Here is a 23,015-nt window from a genome sequence, read left to right on the forward strand (position 1 = left end):
GACTTATTACTGGTGATGTTAACCTTGAGCCTTTGGTTAAGTTAACCAAGGTTCTTAACAATACTAGGCAATTATAATTCATTAGATGATTAATACTACTACAGTGTTAGATCCACACTTAAGTAATCAAAAATATATTTCATCTAATGACTTAATATTCTTCAGTAATTTAGTGCCTAATCCTGGACTCTTAAGTAATGAAAGAGGCATAAGATTTGGGGCCTCAAGATCTGAGTATAAATTCTATATCCACAACTTAATGGCTTTAAGTCACAATTTCTATAGGCCTCAATTCCTTCAACCTGAAAAAACAAGGATAATTATTTCACCTCAAAGAGTTGTTGTAAAGGTTAAATCATGTGTGCATCACATTTTATAACCATGAAACACTATACAAATATTAATTATTGCTATTATGTTTAAGCTTCTGAGTTGCTTACTGGACAATATTTTTTCTTACTTTTACAAAAAAACACTTCCATAAGTGATGTGAGTACCCACATGAAAAAGCCTGCTGAATCTCAGAAATAAAATGCCAAAGCCACAATTATGAAATGATTAAAAGGTCCCCCATGGGATACCCGTCTGTTTTCCACCTCTCTTAGATCTATAAATACAACAAAGAGGGAGACTTTGAAACTAGGTAAAGAAATTGTAAATACCATATACATATGTCCATAAGTTTAATCATTCAGAAACTGTGCAGTGAGGAAAAGTCACAAAGTAATCTGATTAAATTATATTTCTATAAACCCTTTAAAATGTGCATGAACTGCTGAAAAAAAATTTCATGACAATAAGTATTTAATATCCAACTATAAAGCCTCTATTTTCAGTATTTGATTAATATATCATTACTACGTTAAAAGAAAAACCACTATTTTCAATATATAGATACTTAATTGTGAATCTTTCTTGTATACCATGTTAGAATATAAGCTAACTGAAGGCAGAGATACTTTTGAATCTACTTCAGTGAACTGGCGCTCAATGAATATTACATTTTCATTGGAGGGACTTTGGAGTGCTTACTTATGCTCTCTGAGCTAAGACTAAAACCTCTGTGCTACCACGTCTAATTTACACAATAAGCAGACTAAGCATATCTATGCTTTAGGGCACCAGGTACATCAGAGTAAAAAATAAACAAAAATACTTTCCTAAAAGGATTTAATATTTCAGCAAAAGCAACTTTGTTGGACTTTTTTACACTTTTTTTTTGTTTAGTATTATTTTTATTTTATTTACATATGCGGTGAGGTGATAAGACATCAAAACCTTTTCAGTGCTTAGTACCTCCAAAAATCTTAATCTAGCTCTACTGTATGCCTCTTAAATTGCCATAAATTTTATTTACTGTTACTCAGCAGAAGTACTTTATTTCATGAAAATTATAACATGTGTACCAATGTGTTAAAATGAATTATAGTTTTCTTCCTCATTACAGTATCTTCTCTTAGCAAGAAACCATAATAATCCTAGAAAACAATTCTCATCAATTGGATTAATGCCAGTTATCTTTTATCAGCCAACAGTGCTACTCTATCATCACACCCTCCGGATGCATTAAAAAAATTACATAGTAAGTCCCCCAGAATAATCAAAAGTAAGTTGTATTATTTATGGTATTTACTGGTAAGAAAATGGAATCCTAAATGTTCTATTTCAAATGTCTAAATAAGTGTAAGAAAAGAGAAGAGTTAATTTCTTGTGGTGTAGTTCACGCTTGATTCACATTTCAAGTTTAGTTACCTAAGAAAAAAGCTCTGGTTATTTTTTTTCTCAACAATTCAGTTAAAGAAAACACTGCCAGATTCCTCCCAGTTTACACGACCCCCCACACACACGTACCAGCCAATCTGTTGCTACATGATTATCCAGATGTTTCTGGTGTTTTTGTTGCTAATATCCCCAGTATACTTCAAGGAGCTGAGTACAGATGTTGCTTGAGGATATGCTTGCTAGAAGCCGACTAATTAGACCACTTGTCATTTTTTGCTTGGTTTCATTTTGACCACTTGATGCATCATGTAACCGTGTTAGATATTTTTAAGAACAAAAAATATAGAAAGCTGTAGTTAATTAATGTACAAAGCTAAAAGGGGAAGTTTAAAAGTACAGAGAGAACTGTTGTCTCCGATGATTTAAATAAATGATTTACATTTAGACACCCTTTCCCCCCACCCCCCAAAAAACAAGCCCCCAAAGTGAGAACTTTGGCCAATAAAGAAATGGCCTTGTTAGAAAACCTTCTCAGGACTTATTTTAAGTTGTGCTTTAAAGTCAATTACTCTTCTCCCTTTCCCTGAAGAAATGGAGAATTTCAGTTTCGAGTCCCTGGAACATTAAGGTTTCAGAGTTTGTCATGATTTCTTACCTATATACCATGTCTTTAGTACTCTTAAAAATCACTCTGTAAAAGATTTTTGTTGAGCACTGTTGTTGCTGTCAGTCCGGGTCTCTCCCTCCAACCCCAGGGCACCTCTGCCCACCACGGCCCTGGACTGATCGGGCAGGTGCGAGGCCGAGGCCCGCAGAGAGAAGGAGGCCAAGTTTACACAGCGCGAGCCCCAGAGGAGGAGGCGGCAGCGCAGGCCTGGTCGCGGGATCTTTGAGAGCCTAGCGGGGGAGCGCAGAGGCCTGCCGGCTCTCGGTCTTCCAGCAGCCAGCGGCGCCCAGCCTCTAAGGCCCTGCGGCTCTAGGCAACCGTGTTAATTAACAGGCCTTTTCCCTTCAAGGGCTGCCCCAGGCAGCTCGCGGCTGCCCGGGGTTTCGCGTCGCCAACTCCATTGCGCCGGCCTGCCAGAGGAGGCCGCGGGGCGCGCGGGTGGGAGCCAAACCAGGGACCGAGGGAAGGAGGCGGGGAGCGAGGAGGCGGGAGTCTGGGCGCCCGAGCAGGGGCGGAGCGTGAGGCGGTGAAGGGGAGAGAGCGCCACCAGGGCGGAGGGCGGGGCGTGGGCGGTGCCCGGCCTTCCCGCTCCCGCGGAGCGGCAACTCTGCCGAGCCTCCTTAAAATTCTGCCGTTAAAATGGGGGCGGGTTTTTCAACTCAAAAAGCGCTCAATTTTTTTCTTTTCAAAAAAAGCTGATGAGGTCGGAAAAAAGAGAGAAGAAACCGGCACCAACTCTGCAACGGCAACAGAAGCAGCAATTGTTTGAGCGAAAGAAGAAGCAAAGAAGGGAGGGAGAAAAAGCAGAAAGGGGGACAACTCTCAAGTGTCTGTAGGAGTGAAGGGAGCAGGGACCGGCGATTTGGGGGAGACCAGCTACAAAAGAAACTGTCACTGAGAGCGCTGCGACTCAGAAGGAAGCTGGGCTACCCATTTGGACTCCAGGTCACAGCTGGCTGGGGGCCGCTGTCCTGCCGGTGAACCAGTCTAGGGGCAGAGGCCGGGGCACCGCGAGAGGTTGGCGAAGTGGCACGGGTCGCCGAAGCTGCTGGGTTCTCGCCGAGAGGCCAGCGGGACTGGTTGTGTCCAGGATTGTAGTGACTCCCCATACTCGGAGCGTGACTCGAGCTTCCCAGGACCCTCCGATCTCCGGAGGCCCTCCGAAAACCGGCGGCGGCAGCTCAGTGAGCGTCTACAGTAGGAAGCCTGAACTGGCTCGGTCGTAGGCGGGAAGTTACCGGTGGGCTGCCCGGTGCAGCCGCGATGCTGCCACGCGCTGCCCCAGCAGCCCGAGCCCCATAGACGCTTCCCGCATCGCTATCCGCTTCCTCACGGAGCTGGAAGTCCCGGAACCCGGTGGGGTCGGCATGACCCTCTCGCCCGAGGCCGGCCGGGCGCCCGGCAGTCTCCGAAGACGAGCGCCGAGGCTGGCTCCCACAGCCTCTCAGGCTTGGCGGGGCTGCGGTGGCCCGGCGGGCGGGCTCCGGAGCCTTCCTGCGCGGCGTTAGCCGGCGGATTGGCCCGGACGCAAATAAAGGCTCCTCAGGAGAAGCCGAGGCCACTGAGGAGTCGTTACGACCTATAACTTGAGGACCACGGAACTACTACTCCCGTTTGCCTTTGGCGATCATCTTTAACCCCCCGGAGTACGTCAGCATCCAGCTACAGCTGCGCTCTCCCAGCAGCGGAGGACTCAGGACTACCCCTTCGGGCGTGACGGATGGAGACCGAGCCTCTCGGAGGACCTTCCCCTGCAGTTCTGGCTCGCGCGGCTCAAGTCACCACCGTGAACAAGGGTGGGTTAATGCCTTTTCTTCCCTCCACCCCCCAAATGTGTTTTCTTCCGCGGTATTTTCTCCCTGATCTAGTCCCTTAAGCCTCCGCACACATTCCTCACAGAGATCTGTAGTGTTGTAGTGACAGCTCTGCCTACATTTTATGTCCAGAGTAATTTACTAGGAATGTGTCTCTGTGTCTCTCTGTTGAATCACCAGAATTCTTCATAGGGGTTAAGCTAAAAAGCGAGGAGCGGAGCCCCTCTCCAATGGCTCAGTTTTGCTGAATAATCACGTGTGAATCGAGGGGCGGGCTTTTGGCAGGCAGATCTTACTAGTATTTACTACCAAGCTCTACTCCAGATTAACCATCCCAGTCCTTCTGTCAGTCTCCGATGCCATCATGCAGCCTGGTTAGGAGCAAAGGAAAGGGAAAAAAGAAAAACAACTAATTCGTCTTTTCCCGATCGTCAGGACCCTAAAGAATGGCCGAACCTTGGGGGAACGAGTTGGCGTCCGCAGCTGCCAGGGGGGACGTAGAACAACTTACTAGTTTGTTGCAAAATAATGTAAACGTCAATGCACAAAATGGATTTGGAAGGACTGCGCTGCAGGTTGGTATCCAGAGAGGTGGGGAAAACAGGTCAATAATGTTGCCTACGCGACCCAGGTCTCTAGAATAACAGCTTTAAAGCTTTCAGGGGTGCAAAATTTCACTGTTTTTAAACCTAGTTGGTTGCCATATTTTATATCTTTAAATGGATCCAACTCCCCAAAATGACGTACTTTGAACAAACTCGTCAAATCCAATAATATCCTCGATATCAAGTGGGTTCCAGGTTTGGTCTTAATTTTTGGAATGTTTTTATGACGGTGGGGATTTGAAAGTAATCATAGCAACGCCGAGTTTTTTTTGGGGGGGGGTAGACAGCTCTGTAAACACATTATTATGATTATTATTTGAAGTAAATACACTGCTATTAGTGGTTTCCGTATTATACTCCAATAATTGACTTTAACGTTAATTTTCTTGACTGCTGGTGAGGGTGTTTCTCCTTCAAATTCTTCAAGTTTTGACAAACGACCTTTCCTCATTTGGAATGGGTGGACTGGGCACGGGGACAGGATGTACATTTCACAGTTAATGTAATACTATCAATCCGTTCAGGATTGAGGAGGAATAAAAAGTTGAATTTTCTAATCAAAGCTCATGTTATGTTTTTGTCTCTGCGGTCATGCCGTGGTATGTTCTAAGTTTTAGTAATTAAATTTACAAGCAACAAATGAAACGTGTCCAGCTGCCAAGTATTATACCTGATAATATTTTTCCTCCTCTGAGCGTTATCATGTAACTTAGTTGAAAAGCTTAGAACAGAAAAAAAAAAATGGGAAAGTAGTCTCAGATAGATGCTTTACCAGAGTTCTGATGATATTCTTATGAGCCATTCTTATTCGGAAATGCCACACTTGAAGCATTGAAAACTGGGGAGAGAGTTCCTAGGGTGCTTTGTTTTAGTTACAAAAATTAGAAATTTAAGCAGCAGGAGATATACTATTCACTGACAAAGACTATACAGTCTATACATTTTAAATCAGAATACACTGACCTTGCAAAATTTTCAGTATTATGGAAAGTTATGAATAGATATTAAATAATTTATCTTGTTTCAGGTAGATTAAATGGGAAGAGGAAGTTTTTCTTTTTCTACTTACCAGATTTGATAATGATACCAATGCCACAACTTTAATATATTTAAAATTTTCCTATTGAAAATAAAAGATTATATAAATCTCACAAACAATGAACCGCTTAACCCATGTTCAGAATAAGATCTTACAGGATTTTTGACAAACAGGAAGACTGGGAGATTAATCCTGAAAAAAAGTTGTTTGACAAATATTTTAAAGAAAATTCTGCAATCTTGTTTATATTAAACATACTTACCAAGATACTAACACCCACTTATTGTGGCTTAGTCCTTGTACATATAATGAAACACATACAAACAGGAGTCTCAAGGCTTATTTTCAGTATGTATAATCCTGATTCTGAGGTTGTGTCATAACTCAAGAAAGAACTTTCTTTTAAAACAATTTCCATATTACTATTATTTTCTGTGAAAGATGGCAAATTTCCTTCTACATTTATGTTTATTTAACTCAGTTGTAAAAGTTTTTCCCCTTGCTTGGAGTAAGCTTTTCAATCAGGATAATATCAAAGGCCTAATCGTACATTTGCTTTACGAAGATCCAATGTGTCTGTTCCTTATTTTTCCCAGTCCAGGTACTTAAAAGTGACTAAATCTTTAGAGGCAATTGTGGCAAAAATTATATTATGTCATTTTTTAATAACCAAGAAGTATATTATATTGAAGTTCTTGAAAAATAATTTATGAATCATTTTTACCATTGCCCCAAATAAAGGGCTAAAAGCCAGCAGGATTTTATCAACAGGGAAGCTTAATATCTTGACCATCTATACAGTTTGCATTTATAAAACATTATTCATTCTAAACATATTTTATTACTTAATTTGTGATTATTTTTAAAAATAAACGTTTTAAAGGGATACATCAACTTTGTATTATTTTCCAATGGACTATATTTAATTTCACAAATATGTCTGTTATGCAATCTATTTATTATAAACTTATAGTATTATTAGTATACCTAAATATAAATGAAACTGGTTAAAATGATGAAATTTTCTGGCATATTGATGAGACTATGGTATTTCACAACTAAATTATATGTATTATGTGTATATAACTGCATGCTGCTCTACAAGATATTTTATAATTGTGAGAGCATATTAGAGACCTCTTATTAGAATGAAATGTATTCAAACAACAGTAGATCTGTCTTTATCATGTGAATTATTTGTATGTTGACAGCACATTTTAATACCACATTCTGGCCTTTAAAGTGTTGGCAGTTTACAAATAAAGCTATCCCTAAATGCCTGACAATAACTGCAAAAGGAAGTAAGATGGGATCACCGGTTGATTATTAAGGGCTTAAACCACAGACAAAGCTGTCTGTGTCTCAAAGTACACATTAAATATCTTATTTTTCTCTTATTTTGCTCACTTGATAATCAGGAGGCTAGTTAGAACTTTAAGAAACAGTAAGTAACATGGTAGGATGACTTTCATTCTTTTCCAGAGCAGTTGCCATACAGTCATCTCCTATCTAATACACGGCATATCATGAACTTAGTTTTAGATAAATCAATATCATAAACTATGTAGAACGCTGTTACTTATTTAACACCTTAATTGTCGGTAACATTTTAAAATTTCAAGTGAAGGATTCTAAACACTGAATACACTTATTTGCCAATATGTAATAACTTGCAAAGAAAAATATTTTTAAAAAACATTTGGAAATTTGGCACTGTATCTATTGAAAGAGAACTTGTGAAAATTAATCATTTAAGAAAATATCAGGTCTGGATATTTTAATAGATCATTTTTGCACTAGGTGATGGGTTCTGATATGTGGAAACACTTCTTTGGGAATTAAACTCACTCTTCTCCTTTTCAGTAAATCAAATAGGAAATAAATTTTGCCCACATCTGATTTTCCAGAATAAATACTCTAAGTACATTTTATGAATATAAACAAGCACAGAAGGAGACTCTTATTTCAATATCAAATTTCACTTATTTGATATTAATAAATTCCTGAAATTATACAATTCTTCGTGGAAGATAGAGAACTGATTTGTGAGTGAAATTTATACAGTTTGGACTAGTTCTATTTTATTGATCAATGTATTGTATTTTGGGGCCCATTTAAGATATTCCACCATAGAAGCTCAATTTGTATGTTTTCTTCTTAAATAACAAGTATTTTCCTTCCTGCAACTTAGTCGTTCAAGGTCCATCATATGGGTCTTTCCCAAGTACTCCTTCACCAAAAATAGTTACAAAAATAGGACATGTAGATATTTTAATATATTCTTATAATAGGTGCATTTTAAAGGTTACTATCCTTTATTCTTCTTTTCTAGGTTATGAAACTTGGAAATCCCGAGATTGCCAGGAGACTACTGCTTAGAGGTGCTAATCCCAATTTGAAAGACGGAACTGGTTTCGCTGTCATTCACGATGCTGCCAGAGCAGGTTTCCTGGACACTTTACAGACTTTGCTGGAGTTTCAAGCTGATGTTAACATCGAGGATAATGAAGGGAACCTGCCCTTGCACTTGGCTGCCAAAGAAGGCCACCTCCCGGTGGTTGAGTTCCTTGTGAAGCACACCGCCAGCAAAGTGGGGCATCGGAACCATAAAGGGTACACCGCCTGCGACTTGGCCAGGCTCTACCGGAGGAACGAGGTCGTTAGCCTGATGGAGGGAAACCCGGCGGAGGGAGCTGAGAATCTACAATGAATGTGGGGAGGAGTCTCCCACACTGCCTCCTATTTTGTCAGTTAAATGGGTGGTTGTCCAATTTTAATGGCATTTGTTAAAATTCGGTTTTGTCATATTTTAAGCAGTTTTTAAAATCTTCTGAAACTGCTAAATCTTACAAGTTAATGAATATATTTAAGCAACATCCTTTCCGCCTTTAAAATCTTAAGTCCTAACATGTAATTGCAGATAGCTTTGTCTTATTATTTTATCTTTCCTGGACTTTTTCCTTGCTTCTCCCTTTGCTAGTCTCAATACCCAACTTGGAGACTTTGTTTTAAAAATGGGTTGTCTTGATGATGCTTTTGCCTAATTAAAACACTTTTTCAGAACAGGACAATGTTTTTCTGTGATTTCCACTTCTCTATAACCCCCACATAATTTACCTCTGGCTAGAAGATCATGACGTTTTAATGTCTTGATATTAGAAAACATAGACTAATTGAAAAACAAGATATATTTTCTTGAGGATTCAGTTATTCTTCCTCTCCTCCTGCTTCTCCTGAAAGAGTTTACTTAGTACCTTATATTTTTGCTTTGAAATAGGATAGAAACAACTTTTTTTAAAACTCAAACCTGAAATTATTTCAGTGTGAATTTATCCTAATGTTCAATCTCCCCTTTTTTTCAAACTTAGTTGAGAAACAAGTTTCAGAATTGCGATCTAAAAACAATTGTTAGCTCTAAATTCACTTTTAAAGGAAACTCACCTTAAAAGTGTTTCCCATTAGTTGATTTTTTTTTTAAAAAAATCACTAATGAAACAATTGGCTACTTAATAAAGTTTCCAAAAATGATAGCATGAGTATACTGAGTGCAACATTGACTTTTTCTCCCTGAATGACAGAAATGTAAAATTACAAAATGTTTAAGTATTAAAAATAATGCAAATATCAATTTCAGGGAATAAAAAGCTCAGCAAGAAAAATATATAAATTACATATGTCATAAATAATTTAGGGGCTGCAGTGTAGTAAACATAGAAACTTACAGTAAATAAATAGGCTACGCCTACATAAAGTACTTGATTCCCACAAAACTTTTTATTAAAGGCATATAAAATATTTTTAAGAATAATTTTTTAGTGAAATAGAAATATCAGATTTCCAAGAGAGTTTTCCAGCATCTACAATTTACTTTGTCATTTTAATTAAATATTTTAACCAAAGGATTTCAATGCAGTTACCATTTATAAATTTATAAATACTTTCTTCATCATCTCCCACATGAACAAAAATGTTTTATGTGAAAATTTCCTCCTCCTGCTTCATAAGCTCCCTGCCCTCTCTCCAAAAAGAACAAAATACTTCAAGGTTTATTGAAGAACGTGGTTCAGATACCTCCCCTGACAAGAATTGGAATGGTTGCAGGCAAGTGGTTTTCAATAAATTGTTTTCCATGATAATATGAAAAGAATATAGGAGAAAAAGCTTAATTTTTTTCATTTGGCATTAAGGTTCACCTTCCATAAGTAAAGTGCAACAAGATTTCAGTTTCTGCCACCTCTAATCACAGGTTACTGAATACATTTATTTTTTGATAGCAACATGAAATTAAACTTAAAATACACTTTAGGAAAATTTGGAAAAAAGTAAAAATTGTGATTTTGAAGAAAATGTGTTGTATTTGGATTTTAAAACTAGAAACAATGAACAAAACACTACTTAAGATTAATATTTTCTAAACACAAGACTATTGCTAAAAAATTAAAACAACACTTCTTACAAGTTGCAACAGTAAAGAAGGACGTTTCTGAATTTAAAGTCAAGTTTAATGGTCTTGTCAGCATCCACCAACTCAGAGCATTAAAATTGCTCTTTAGAGATTTCAAATATAAAGTTACAGGACCTTCATAAAGCTAAAAATAAGTACTTTTGCAGTAGCTTTGTTCTTAGGTTGTTGGAGCACAATAAGGGGAGAAGGAGCTAGGAATTAAACATCACCACATTTCTCTGGCTTTTCGCAGGAAATTGCTTTGCTAATTTAAGTATTTTAGAAATGAGTTATGTGGTCCCATCTAGGAAATATGAAAAGGCATTATTCATTCTCTCAAAAAACCTCGATAATATTCAGAAAGACTCTCGAATATGCCGAAATGTATAAGATAGAAGAATGGTGGTGGAGTTTAATGGGGTCTAATTTGCAGCGAGCTGAGGTGGGGAAGGGTCTGAATAAGTTCTGAATTAGCACTTGCCACTCAGGGAGAGAGGCAAGTGCTAATTTATAGAGTGATCAGAACCCCAGGGGACGACGCTATAAAAAGGATGGAGGATGCTAAACAAAGATGCGCTATTAAATTCAGTTATCCACTGTGTCCACATCCACGTCGGGAAACTCAGGCTCAGCCTTTGCCCAGTATAAGCTGAATCGGGACTTACACCTGGGGAAGGTGGAGCACTAACTCTACCTCAGTCAACGTTCTGGTCCCCGAGCATTAGGCAAGCTGCATTTTACCATATTTCGGTAGTGAATCAACAGTTTTCTGATAAACATTACGCATCTTGTAATGGTGTGATGAACTTGTGTACACACACAGCGCTGGGTGAATAAAATAATCCTGTCCCGGGCAAGCAATTCAATTGGTAATACAGTATTATAAATTCCCCCCATCGTGTTTATCAGACTAACGTTGTGGAATCTGTGGCCCGGGACTGGTTTCGAAATCTCAGTTCCCAAAAAGGTGCTTTCGGCTTTTGCCCGGGGTAGAAGCAATAACCCAGAAGCGCTGCAAGAGCACAGCGCTGCAGAGAGAAAGGGTCGTATTCGTATCCTTTCCCGACTGCGCTAAGTGACCTTCCTCAAATGGGTACGGGGGCGGGGAGCGGGGAGTCCATCTCTTGGCTCTAAGAGGCGGTGTAGCAGTTCAAAACAGAGAAAGAGAGAGAGAGGGAGAGAGAGAGAGAGAGAGAGAGAGAGAGAGAAACATTCACGCATACAAACAGGTCCACGCAGGGACCTAGTGAAAGGCAGGAGACAATCTTCCAGCCTGAGACTTGGGGTAAAAGTCTGCCCAGAGACAACCCAAGCCCCCTTTGGAGGGGCTTGCGAAGACATCCTTTCTGTCCCTTTGAGACTGTCCAAAATCCGACTGCTGCTCCCTGATCCCTAGAGAAGAAACTGGAGTCCAGAGCTCCCTCAGGGCGCTCAGAAAAGCCCGGGGTGGGGGTGGGGGAGTTTCAAAACCGTTAGCTCGCGTTTTTTTTTTTTTTTTCTTCCCTCCCTCTCTAAGGTTTCTTTTCTTTTCTCTTCCTGTCCAAATATTTCAAATTTCCGCGCCTTAAATAACAGTCTCTTTTTATTTAGTTAGTTTCCTCGGCAGGTTTGGCAGCCCTCTTGTCTCTGCCCCCCATTGGGCCGGGGCGCCTCGGGCGCCTCGAAGCTGCCGGCAACCCCTGCTTGCTGCCCCCCGGCCCAGCCTTCCCGGCGCAGGGCTCCCGCCGAAGCCGCAGCCCCCTCCTGCCGAGACCTCGCCTGACCTTGTTCTCTGGGCACCCAGACCCAACTAAGGCCGCCCCCCCGTCCTCCGCCCTGACGCCTGTCTGCCTCCCAACTCGACTTCCCTCCCGGGACTTTGGAGCCTCTTCGGCTTTGGTACATGGATCCCAGGCGCCGTTGAGCGGCGGGAGGGTCGCAGCGGTAAGAACGCAGCAGCTAGGAACGGAGAGGAGGCGGCCAGTGGCCGAAGCCTGCCCCAGCCCCAACCCTGCGGGTAACCTTGGAGGCGCCCTCGGAGTGAGTGTGCGCTGCCGCCCCAGTCCGCTGGGGAGAGCGGGCGCGCTGCACCGCGGGCAGTAGGCGGGAGCTGGGGGCGGGGAAGAGAAGCGGGCCCGGCGCCTCCCGGCCGCCGCCGCAGCGCCCGGGGAGCTGCGGGCTACTGGGGCGGCGAGGGTCCCCCGGCCTTGGCCCTCAGGCGGCGGTCCCGGAGGAGGCGGCGGCCATCCCACTGGATGGTCCCCGGCGACCTGCGCCTGAGGACTGGGGCCGAAGGGCGAGGGAGCGGGGGCAGCGGGCGGCTGAGTGCCTAGCTCTCTGCAGAGGTGGGCTGGCGGCGGGACGCGGCGAGGCTGCTGGAGCAACACCATGCCCAGTGCCAATGCCAGCACTCCCTCCTCCTTCCCCACCCCACCTCCCGGTGACAGCTGAGGACAGCCGGGCTCTGAGCCTCGCGTCCAAATGCTTGGAGGCAAATACCTCTCAGGCTTCTCAGCCCTTAGACTGTTCATGGAGATCCCCTACGGTGTTGCTGTTGCTCCCATAAATTACTAAACGTCCAGGACTGAAAATGCACGTTCATTTGGGAAGACCCTCAGAGTGAAACAGCGAGAATTGTAGGCCAGTAGGGACTCTGTGTGGGGCTGGGGTGCGCAAAATACCTAAAGGGGTCTTCTTGGTTTTTCACCCCAGAATAGATCAGAAAATCGAGTATGGATTCTTCAGCAATACCTCTAAAGAATAACAGCCCCCCACCCCTATCTGAGTATTAACTTGGTAAATTAAGGGTAGAGTGAAATGTTTTACCATCTGCTATAGAAACATTGTGCGAGCTTCAGGTGTTAGGATGTGGGTTTGGAATTTTCTGTGCAGGTTTTAATCCTCAAAGACATTAAATAACAGCATGGTAACACACCCGGCAAACGAGCAAAGGTTATCCTAGCCACCACAGCACCTGCAAAAGCACAAGTGTAAGTCATATTTTGCTTCCTGAGTTCTAAAATGGCTTCTGGACCATCCAGAGGTACCAGCACATACGACGAGGGGGACGAGGTGGGGCAGCAGGAGAGTTTGTACATTTTTAAAAATTACACAGATATTATTACACTTCAGCTATTGCACCTTACCTCTCTCTGCCCGCATCCTCATTGGTCAAGGAAGAATTTTAGTGTAGGCCTATTCAATAATTCTATATACAGCCTTTTTCCCTTCTCTCGCCGCCCTCCCCTGCCCCCTCCGCCATAAAAAAAAAACCTAGGTAGCCCAAAACATCAGCTTTGGGGGGGAAGAAGTTAAAAAACCACCAATCCTTATCCAAACTACCCATCACTTCTTTTGAGCACTAAAAAGAAATCCTACATATAACCAATACTATGAAAGAAGAAATAATTTAGCAGGATCCCAAATGCATTCAAATTGGTATTAATAGAGCTGTATTGTTTTTTAACATCAAAATAATGGAGTAGTTTATGGATTAGGTGAAAAGCTAAAAAATCTCCATAGAAATGTTTCAAGACAGTGTTTCTGCTTTTCTTTGCATTTCATCAGTACAATAGCTACTTAGGAAAAAAGTGATACTTTATCTTGACCATATAGAGGAGTATCATGCCTTAGTTTTTCAGATAAGTTGTGTGAATAGTGAAAGTTTACATATAAAACTGACATCTTTTAATGTTAAAGTTCTAATTTAGAAATGCAACCAAATTATTACAACCATGTTAAAATACGGTCCATGCCTCTGTTTCTTCTAAGTGTACAGTTTACAGAACTTGCTAATAAAAGAAGTTTGCCCTGAGTTTAAAATTTATGCTTTGGAAACATGATTTCCTAAAGTAAAATGTAACTTACTGATCTTTAGGACTAATTATTGTATAATTTGGCTATTCTGTGTACAGCTAATGTAACAATATCTCCTCTCTTATGTTTTGGAACTATTCTAAAAGCCACTTGGGCCCAAATAGTTCTTGTTTTACATTTTTCTCTTTCAGATGTTTTTACTAAGAAGTCACTGTCCTCAGTGATGCAGCAGCATTCTGATGCCCATTCTGCTAATTCAAGAACTTCAGACCTAACTTATACAGGCCATTTAAAAAGAAGCATGCATTTCTTCTTTTGTCAAAGTTTAGAACAGATATGAATGAACGTTAACATTTGAAAGGCCTAGAATCATCAATTTGTAAATCAGTTATTATAGCATGGTGATGATTTCAAGATGAAAAATTTAAAACCTCACATATTTGGAGAATAGTAGGATCAATTTATTAAATTGAGTAGCATTTGGTGATTATTAATAGTACAATATTCTCTATCTCAATATTCAGATAAGCAATAGTGTATATGGTGCTTTCATTTTTAACTGTGAAAGATAATATTATATAATAATCATCATGAAATATAAAGGTAATTGATCATTCCAGGGTCTCTTTCTCAATATTAAATAAAATATAGTTAAACTGGTCTTTTTAAAAAAAACAACAAAAACCTTCACTACACTCACCTATATTTTTGGCTGTCCCTTTTTTTTTTTTTTTAACTTCTTTTGCCTCCACACTTTAGGCGATGAACACAAATAGCATGTTGAAAGCAGTTTCCAATTCTCCTTTATACCTGCTTCCTCAGCCATCTATTTCTCTATTCACAAACATTACTTCAACTTTAAAAATCACATTTTGTGATGCTAAAAAGTAATTATTATTTTCTTTAATTTAAATTAATTATAGGCCTATGAGTACAAGCATTCAGCCTGTATTTTATTCAAAATAAAGTGACATAAGTGTAGGCGTTAGGTTGTTGCAAGTATGTATTTATGTTTTGGGTATAAATTTGTTGGGACCTTAAAATGTGTTTAATATTTTGATATGTGTTTCATACGCTAAGATTTTTGGCACACAATCAAGATTTAGAAAATCTTAAATTGAATTTCTGGTCTTTGGAAAATACTTTTTAAAAATAAAATAATTTAATATATTTTCATTTGCCATATTAAGATAAGGCTAATTGTTTTATCTAATAAAGTGTTACAATATAGATACTTATAGAAAAAAATGGATATAACTATGATATCAAATCCAAAGCAGTGTTTTTTTAAAAAAGAAATAAATTACTTCTACTGGCAAATGGTTTATTTTAATTGCAGTGCTGTTTTTTTTTTTTTTTTTTTTTGCACTTGACACAGGGACCAAACTTTTCTATGTTTACCTATAAGCATATAGTTGATATTAGACAAGTAATGAAAATAATACTTTGTCCTATATGAGTATTTCTGTGTACATATATGTATGTTTAGATATTTCTTACTAAAGTTCAGTACTGAGCAAATAGATATTTTTGAACAAATAGTACCAGTTCACTTAACCTTACTATTTTTAAGGTGTTAAGTTATGATCTGCTAAAGAAATATAAGCTGAGAATTTTTAAATACAGGCAAGACCATTTTCATTAATGATCCAAGGAAGGATAATAAATTAAAATCTTAGAACTGAAAATACAAATGCAGGTCCTAGTTCTACCTAAGTTTTGTTACAAATTCTTGTCATGAAGCAAATATGTATGAAGGCCTCTTAACATTCACAGTTAATGTAATCAAATTTAAAATATTAGAAATAGAATTGTAATAGCAACAAGAGGGAAGAATGGATATTTTAAATGTTTTAGATAACCATGCCTATAAGTTAATTTCATATTAAGTATATAATGGGCAATTTGCTAAATAATCCAAAATCAAGGACAAAATAAGACCAGTAAAAGATACTTGCCCAAGAATTCAAAAACAGGGCAAGTAAGACCAAAAAAAAAAAAAAATGTCATACACTGTCATTGGATATATAAACAAATTAATCTTCTTGGTATGGATAATTTTACAGTTTCCAGTGAGGTTTTTACCATTTCACTTGGAGAATGCTTTTCAAACACATAGCTAGAAAATAACCACTTACTATTTATTGTCATACTTTTAAATTACATATATGTTTTACTTAAATACAATAGACACACATTCTGCCCAAAAATAGCAAGTTCACCATCATTTTAAAATTATGAGTGGATACAGCTGGACATGTGGACTACGTTGAGGGGCTGTTTAATATGAAGCCCAAGTAGGGCCACATGGGAAAGAACACAGAACTGACCAAATGCTGGCTAATTTTCTTAAGAGTAATCAAAATGACTCTGAGCTAGTATAAATTGCTCAGTTTTTAAAACTATACTATGTACCTACTGGAAAAGCAAGTAACTTTATGCAAAGACAGTTAAAAGAAGGAATACATACATGTTGTATCCAGAGGAACGTCACAGATGTCATGTGGAAAATATTAATGTAGCAATATAAAAGAACTGTATATAAAAACATCAGCTGAAAAATAAATCATTGTTTCCAATTTCTTTAAAAAGGATTATGTATCATGTCTTAAAGATTTAAAATGCACAGTTCTTCAAAATATGACTAATATCTTAAAAAAACAAGACAGCAATCTATTAACATTCTAATTTTTAACCCCCCCCCCAAAAGCACTCCAGGGTACCTTTTAGTTCGTTCATCCTATTGAGAGATTATGGACCACACCCTAGGATTAGCCAATAAAATTTGTGGTTTACCAACATAGAAGAACTTTAAAGACTAGTGCTTTCTAAGGAAAATATTCTGTCTGGAATGACCAGGATGAAGACCTGGGAATTTTTAGTAACACTTTTTTTTAAAACAAATAGATTATATTTAGAATAAATGTAAATTTAATTTAACATTTCTACTATATTATGGTAACATTTTATATCATTATTTTGAGTTTAAATATATGATTTAAGCTATAGAACTATGTCTGGTCACTGGGAGGTTTCTCTTTATTCATAAACAGAATAGCCTGAAGAGAAATCAGAACAAACCATAAAATTCAGACATAAAATTTAAGTTACAGAACAACAATGGTAGTAAATCAACCAACAGAAAAGATATCTTACATGAAGATCATCTATTAATTTGGGGAAAAGAAGTGGTAAGAACTAAATATTTAAATCTCTTTCCATTAAATTAAAAGATTACTACTGATTTCTTATCCAATATTGTAGGAAATAAAGTCCTAAATGTTCAGAAAAGAGATATGAACATCCTAAAAAAATAAGTGGGTCTCTATTAAGAAAGTGTGATAGTAATTGATCTGACAGGATTCTCCAAAGATATTCTAATGTAGTTATATGTTAGCATATAAAATGTACTGGATTATATTGAATTCTGTCCTCAATTAGTAGACTATTAAACTGTATGTATACAAAGAAAAATAGGAGATACTTTAATAAATGTATTTTTTGGTACTTCTTAATTTATACATATATTAATTCAGCTTACATTTCAGTAAGAGAAAAAAACAAAATAAATTATGTTAATAAATCAATATCATTAGCTATCTGTATTACCTAATTTAATTTAATATTTATAAACCCTTCATGGATTGGGCTTTATTCTCCCATTTTACAGATTAGGAAACTCAGATTTAATGATTCTTTGTAACTTGCCCATAGTCACAGGCTGGTCATTTACAGCGTAAGGATACAAACCCTTGTTTGTTTGTTTGTTTGTTTGTTTGTTTTTTACTCTGTAATGGCCAGATGGAAAGCTCTTTCAGGGAAGTTTCAGTCAACTGAACAATCTCACATGAAGGACCCATCATTATAGTCACTTCATAGGTTTATAACCTTGGGGCTAATTATATCCAAGACTTTCTACATCTGTAAATGGAGATAATAATATCTAATTTGCCATGTTATTATAAATACTAAAGGAAATGTGTACAAATATCCTGGTATTCAGCAAACCTTTAATAAGTGGCATCTATTATTATACGGAATGCAAAGAAACAGCTCTATTCTTGACCTCAAGGAGCTTAAAAACTATTTGGGTAAATAAAGTTTATGTATGGTATACATATAACAACCAGAATGCAAGCAAGGTATGAACAAGTACATGGTAGTGTTGATACAGATTGCACCAAAAAAGCAGCCTTATTAAGGGAAATCATATTAGGTGGCTTATGACAGGATTTAAATATACTATAGTGGTAAGTTTCCCTCCCTGAAAATATAAAGGAAAAGCCACTTTAAAATAATTGACTGTTTTTCTAATATGTACTTTCTGAGGTTGTCTATATCTAACAAATATATCAGGTGGACAATGGAAAGTGACTGCATGGACATAAAATGTGTTATAAAAAGCACACCCAAGCAGGTATTTTGAAAGTTAGCTTTCATTATTTCAGAATAAATGACTATGATAACTCTGATTCACATGGGAATAGAAAAATACCTAGATGTTTCCTAATCATTACATCATGGGATTCATAGTAAGTAGTCAGTGCAGGATAGTGAATAAATGGCTTTATAGCCAAATAAACTTCATTTCTAACTCTGGTACTTACTGTGTATCTCACCTTGAAACAGGCACTTAACCTTTATGATCCTCATTTCTTCATTTGTAAAATGGGGACAATAATATTTACTTTATAAGGTTGTAATAATCAGAAATAATACTTATTAGCAAGTTATTTCATACTCTAGGAGACTTGGAAAGCCACACACCTGAGACTTTTAGTTATATTAATAGAAGGAAAAGAAAATCCCTCTTAAGTGACCATAAACTTGAGTAACAAACATTTATGGATTAAGAACAAAAACATAGAATTAAGACTTAAAGTCATCACTTCACACAACTTACACATCCATATGTCTGACCAATATACAAGTACATTCAGATTAATAACTATACTTATTAAATACGTATTACATGAGAGGTATTTTACTATTGAGTATTTAAAGGTAAGACATCCTCTCAACCCTCAAAGAACTAGCAATTTAGTGAGAAAAATACCATATACAGAGTATAATAGGGTATGAGACATAATGAAGGCTCAAAAGATATAATAAATTAGACTTGGAAACTAATAAGTACCTGAGAGAAATCAAACACCATTTTCAGAAAGCTACTCTGGAAGAGTCAAGTAGACTTTCATTAACAAATTGAAGGCTAGATTTCCTAAAAAATCTTTCCAAAACAAAACAAATTACTGCATAAAATATTTTTTTTAAAAAACAACATACCTTAGAATGCAGAGTTGCACTGTTGAGAAAGTAAGAGAAATCTATAGAGACCAAAAATGATGAAAAATGGGTGCTGATGCCAGCTGCTCTGGGGATCATCCACTGATCCCTAGTGTATTAGTTTCCTGATGCTGACATAGCAAAGTACCATTGGGTGGCATGAACAGCAGAAATTTTTTTATCTCACACTTCTAAATGCTAGATGCCTGAAATCAGTTGATTCCTTCTGAGGGCTGAGGGAGAGTCTTTTCCATTTCTTTCTCCTAGCTTCTGGTAGCCTCAGGCATTCCTTAGCAGATAGTGTTCTTCCTGTGTCTTCACATTATCTTCTATCATGTGTGTCTGCCTCTATATCCACATTTCCCCTTTTATAAGGATACCAGTTATAATGAATTGAGCCCATTCTAGTAACCTCATTTTAACATGATCATCTGCTAAGACTCTATTTTCACATGAGATAACATTCACAGGTTCTGGAGGTTAGGACTGCAATTTTTTGGGTGGCAAGGTGGGGGGACAATTCAATTCATAACACCTGTTAACCTAAAGTTTGAGTTTTAAAGAGACTCAAGGAGAGGATTATAGCCAATGCTTAGGGTCAGAGATATTCAACCTTTTCCATCTCCTGGCACACATAAATTAATCACTAAAATTCAGTGTCACACCAAAAAATAAATTTTTGTCCGTCTGACAAAAAAAATAGGTAAAATTTTTATTGCTTTACCTTTTTTGCTTCAAAGTGACTTTTTAAAAAATCAGATACCTATACATGTATAGAAGGATTCCTGGTACCAAGAATTAACCAATCAGATGCAGCCTTGTTATGCAACATGACCAATAAAATGCAACACTGTTAAATGACCCATATTTATGGTTCAAGACAGGGCATTCACACTGGATGGCTATTTTTGTGTTGTTAACACCCCAAAAAATAATATGCTCAAGGAAAAGTTAAACTAAGTGTCTGTTCAAGTATCTTACCATTTCTTTTTTAAATTCTGACACAAGGATATTTCCACTGATATGAAATAGGGGGGGTGTTGGGGGGGAGAGAGAGAGAGAGAGAAATAATCAGTCACCTCCAGTACAGTACATACCCTGACCAGCTGGGAGTCAACCCGAAACCCAAGTATGTGCCTTGACTGGGAATCAAACCTGCAACCTTTTTGTGTATGGGAAATTCCAACCAACTGAGTCACCCAGCCAGGGCTATTTTGCCCGTTTTTATTGGTTTGTGTGCGTGTGCATGTGCATGTGTGTGTGCATGTGTGTGTGCGTGTGTGTGTGTGTATTTTCTTCTTATTGAGTGTCAAGAGTCCTTTATATTCTGGATATATGCCATTTATCATATATATGTTTTGTAAATATTGTCTCTCAGCCTATGGCTTGTCTTTGCATTTAACCATGTCTTTTCAAGAGAAGTTTTTAATTTAATGATATACAATTTATCAATTTTTTTTCCTTTTCTACTTCAGGCTTTGTGTGATTCAAGAAACCTTGGCCTTTACCAGGGAAATAAAGTTTTTCTCCTACAAATTTCATAATTTTAGAATTTACATTTAGGTCTGTGGTACATTTAAAGTAAATTTTTATATATGTCATGAAGTTTTCAAATGTATTTTATATAAGGTTTGAAGGTTTTTTCCCTCCTGTGTGTGTATGTATATCCCGTTGTTCCAGGATCATTTGTTGAAAATACTATCCTTAACCATTGAATTTTCTTGACATCTTTGTGAAAAATATCAACTGATCATATATATGTAGGTCTAATTCTGACTTTCTAGTCTGTACCATTGATCTGTGTTTATCATTATGCAAATGTTACACTGTCTTGATTCCTATAGCTTTATAATAAGTTGAATCAAATCATGAGCTCTCCATCTATTCTTTTTCAAGTTTAACATTAATATTCCGGGACTTTCATTTTTATACAAACTTTCAAATGTTAGAATTAGCTTGTCAAATCTAAAAAATTAGGTTATTTTGAATCTACAAGTCAATTTGGGGAGAATTGACATCTCAACAATTTTGAGTTTATATGACCATGAAAATCTCTCTACTTATTTAGGTTAAAAATTTCTTTCATTAATATTTTGCCACTTTCAGTATTCAGCTCTCACACACATTTTACTAGACTTGTTCCTAAGCATTTCACATTTTTATAATGTTTTTATTTCAATTTGTGATTATTCATTACTAGCTTATAGAAATAAATTGATTTTTGAATACTGACCTTATATTGTGCAACCTAACTAAACTCATTAATTATTTTAGTTTCTTTTTTGTCATTGTGTATAGATTTTTTTTGGATTTGCAACATAGATTAACATGTTGTCTATAAATAAAACAAGGTTTATTTTTTCCTTTCCAATCTGTGTCTTTTATTTCTTTTTCTTATCTTACTGCACTGGCTATGACCTCCAATACAATGTTGAAAAGAGATGATGAGAGTGGACATCCTTGTCTTAGTCTTAGGAGGAAAACACTCAATCTTTCACCATGATGCTAGATCTAGATTTTTCATAGATGCTCGTTACTAGGTTAAGAAAGTTTCCTTCTATACCTATTTGCTTATTTAAAAAGAAACCATGTGGATTTGGAATTTGTCAAACATTTTTTCTGTTTTCATTGGGGTGGTTATTATTTTTAGCCCGTTATGGGGCTAAATTGCATTGATTTTCAAATATTGAATCAACTTTGTATTCCTGGGAGAAACCCCTCTATATTATGTCATATTATACTTCTTACATGTTGCTGGATTTGATATGCTATTTTTTTTGGCTAAAGATTTTTATGTGTATGTTCATGAGTTGTATTGGTTTATAATTTTTTCCCTCTTAACATCTTGCTATAGATGGAATATTTGTGTTTCTGCAATATTCATATGTTGAAACCTAATACCCAATGTGATGGTATTTGGAGATGGGGCCTGTGGGAAGGGCCTAGATCATGAGGTGGAACCCTTTTGAATGGGATTATGGGGTCTTAAAGAGACCCCATAGAATTTTCTAGCACATTCCACCTATGAACCACAAAACAGGCCTTCACCAGACAATGAATCTGCCAGAGCCTTGATTTGGGGTTTCCCAGACTCTAGAACTGTGAAAAATATATATATGTTGTTTACAAGTCATCCAGTCTATGGTATTTTGTTATAGTGGCCCAAATGGACTAAGACACTTCTCTTTCTGGTTTTAGTACGAGAGTAGTACCGGCCTCTTAAAATGAGTGGGGAAGCACTCCCTCTTCATCTATTTTATGAAAGAGTCTATATAGAATTGGTATCATAACTTTCTTAAATGTTTGGTAGAATTCCCCAATGAAGAAGCCCTCTGGGCCTGGAATCTTCTTCATGGCAAAGTTTTATCTATAAATTCAATTTTTAAAATAGATATAACACTATTGAAGTATTCTATTTCTTTTCTTTATGTAGTAAGTGACTTATTGTGAGTATTCAGCTAGGAGAATTGGGGTGAAGGAAGCATGATAGCATGGTGGGAAAGCTAAGCAAAAATGTGGTCACAGCTAGAGATAAGCTCCAGCTTGATCCCATGGGGAGCTCAGAAGGATGAACTCCTTCTCTCCACACATTGGTTCTATCTAAGGGGAGGCAGCCAGCCCCCAGGCCAAAGAGGTAGCCTCC

The 23,015-nt window shown here is 37.8% G+C and overlaps 1 protein-coding gene across 1 annotated transcript; it reads left to right on the forward strand.

The window, feature by feature from the left end:
* Positions 1-3,865: 3,865 nt before the first annotated feature.
* Positions 3,866-8,941, forward strand: CDKN2C (cyclin dependent kinase inhibitor 2C). Its single transcript, XM_054572330.1, has 3 exons — positions 3,866-4,185; positions 4,639-4,778; positions 8,180-8,941. The coding sequence occupies exons 2-3, from the start codon at positions 4,650-4,652 to the stop codon at positions 8,555-8,557; spliced, it is 507 nt and encodes a 168-aa protein (XP_054428305.1). The 5' UTR covers positions 3,866-4,185; positions 4,639-4,649; the 3' UTR covers positions 8,558-8,941.
* Positions 8,942-23,015: the final 14,074 nt, after the last annotated feature.

The sequence above is a fragment of the Pteronotus mesoamericanus genome, unplaced genomic scaffold (assembly GCF_021234165.1).
Source record: "Pteronotus mesoamericanus isolate MK-2021 breed Mesoamerican mustached bat unplaced genomic scaffold, CSHL_Meso_final contig_105, whole genome shotgun sequence".
Lineage (NCBI taxonomy): Eukaryota > Metazoa > Chordata > Mammalia > Chiroptera > Mormoopidae > Pteronotus > Pteronotus mesoamericanus.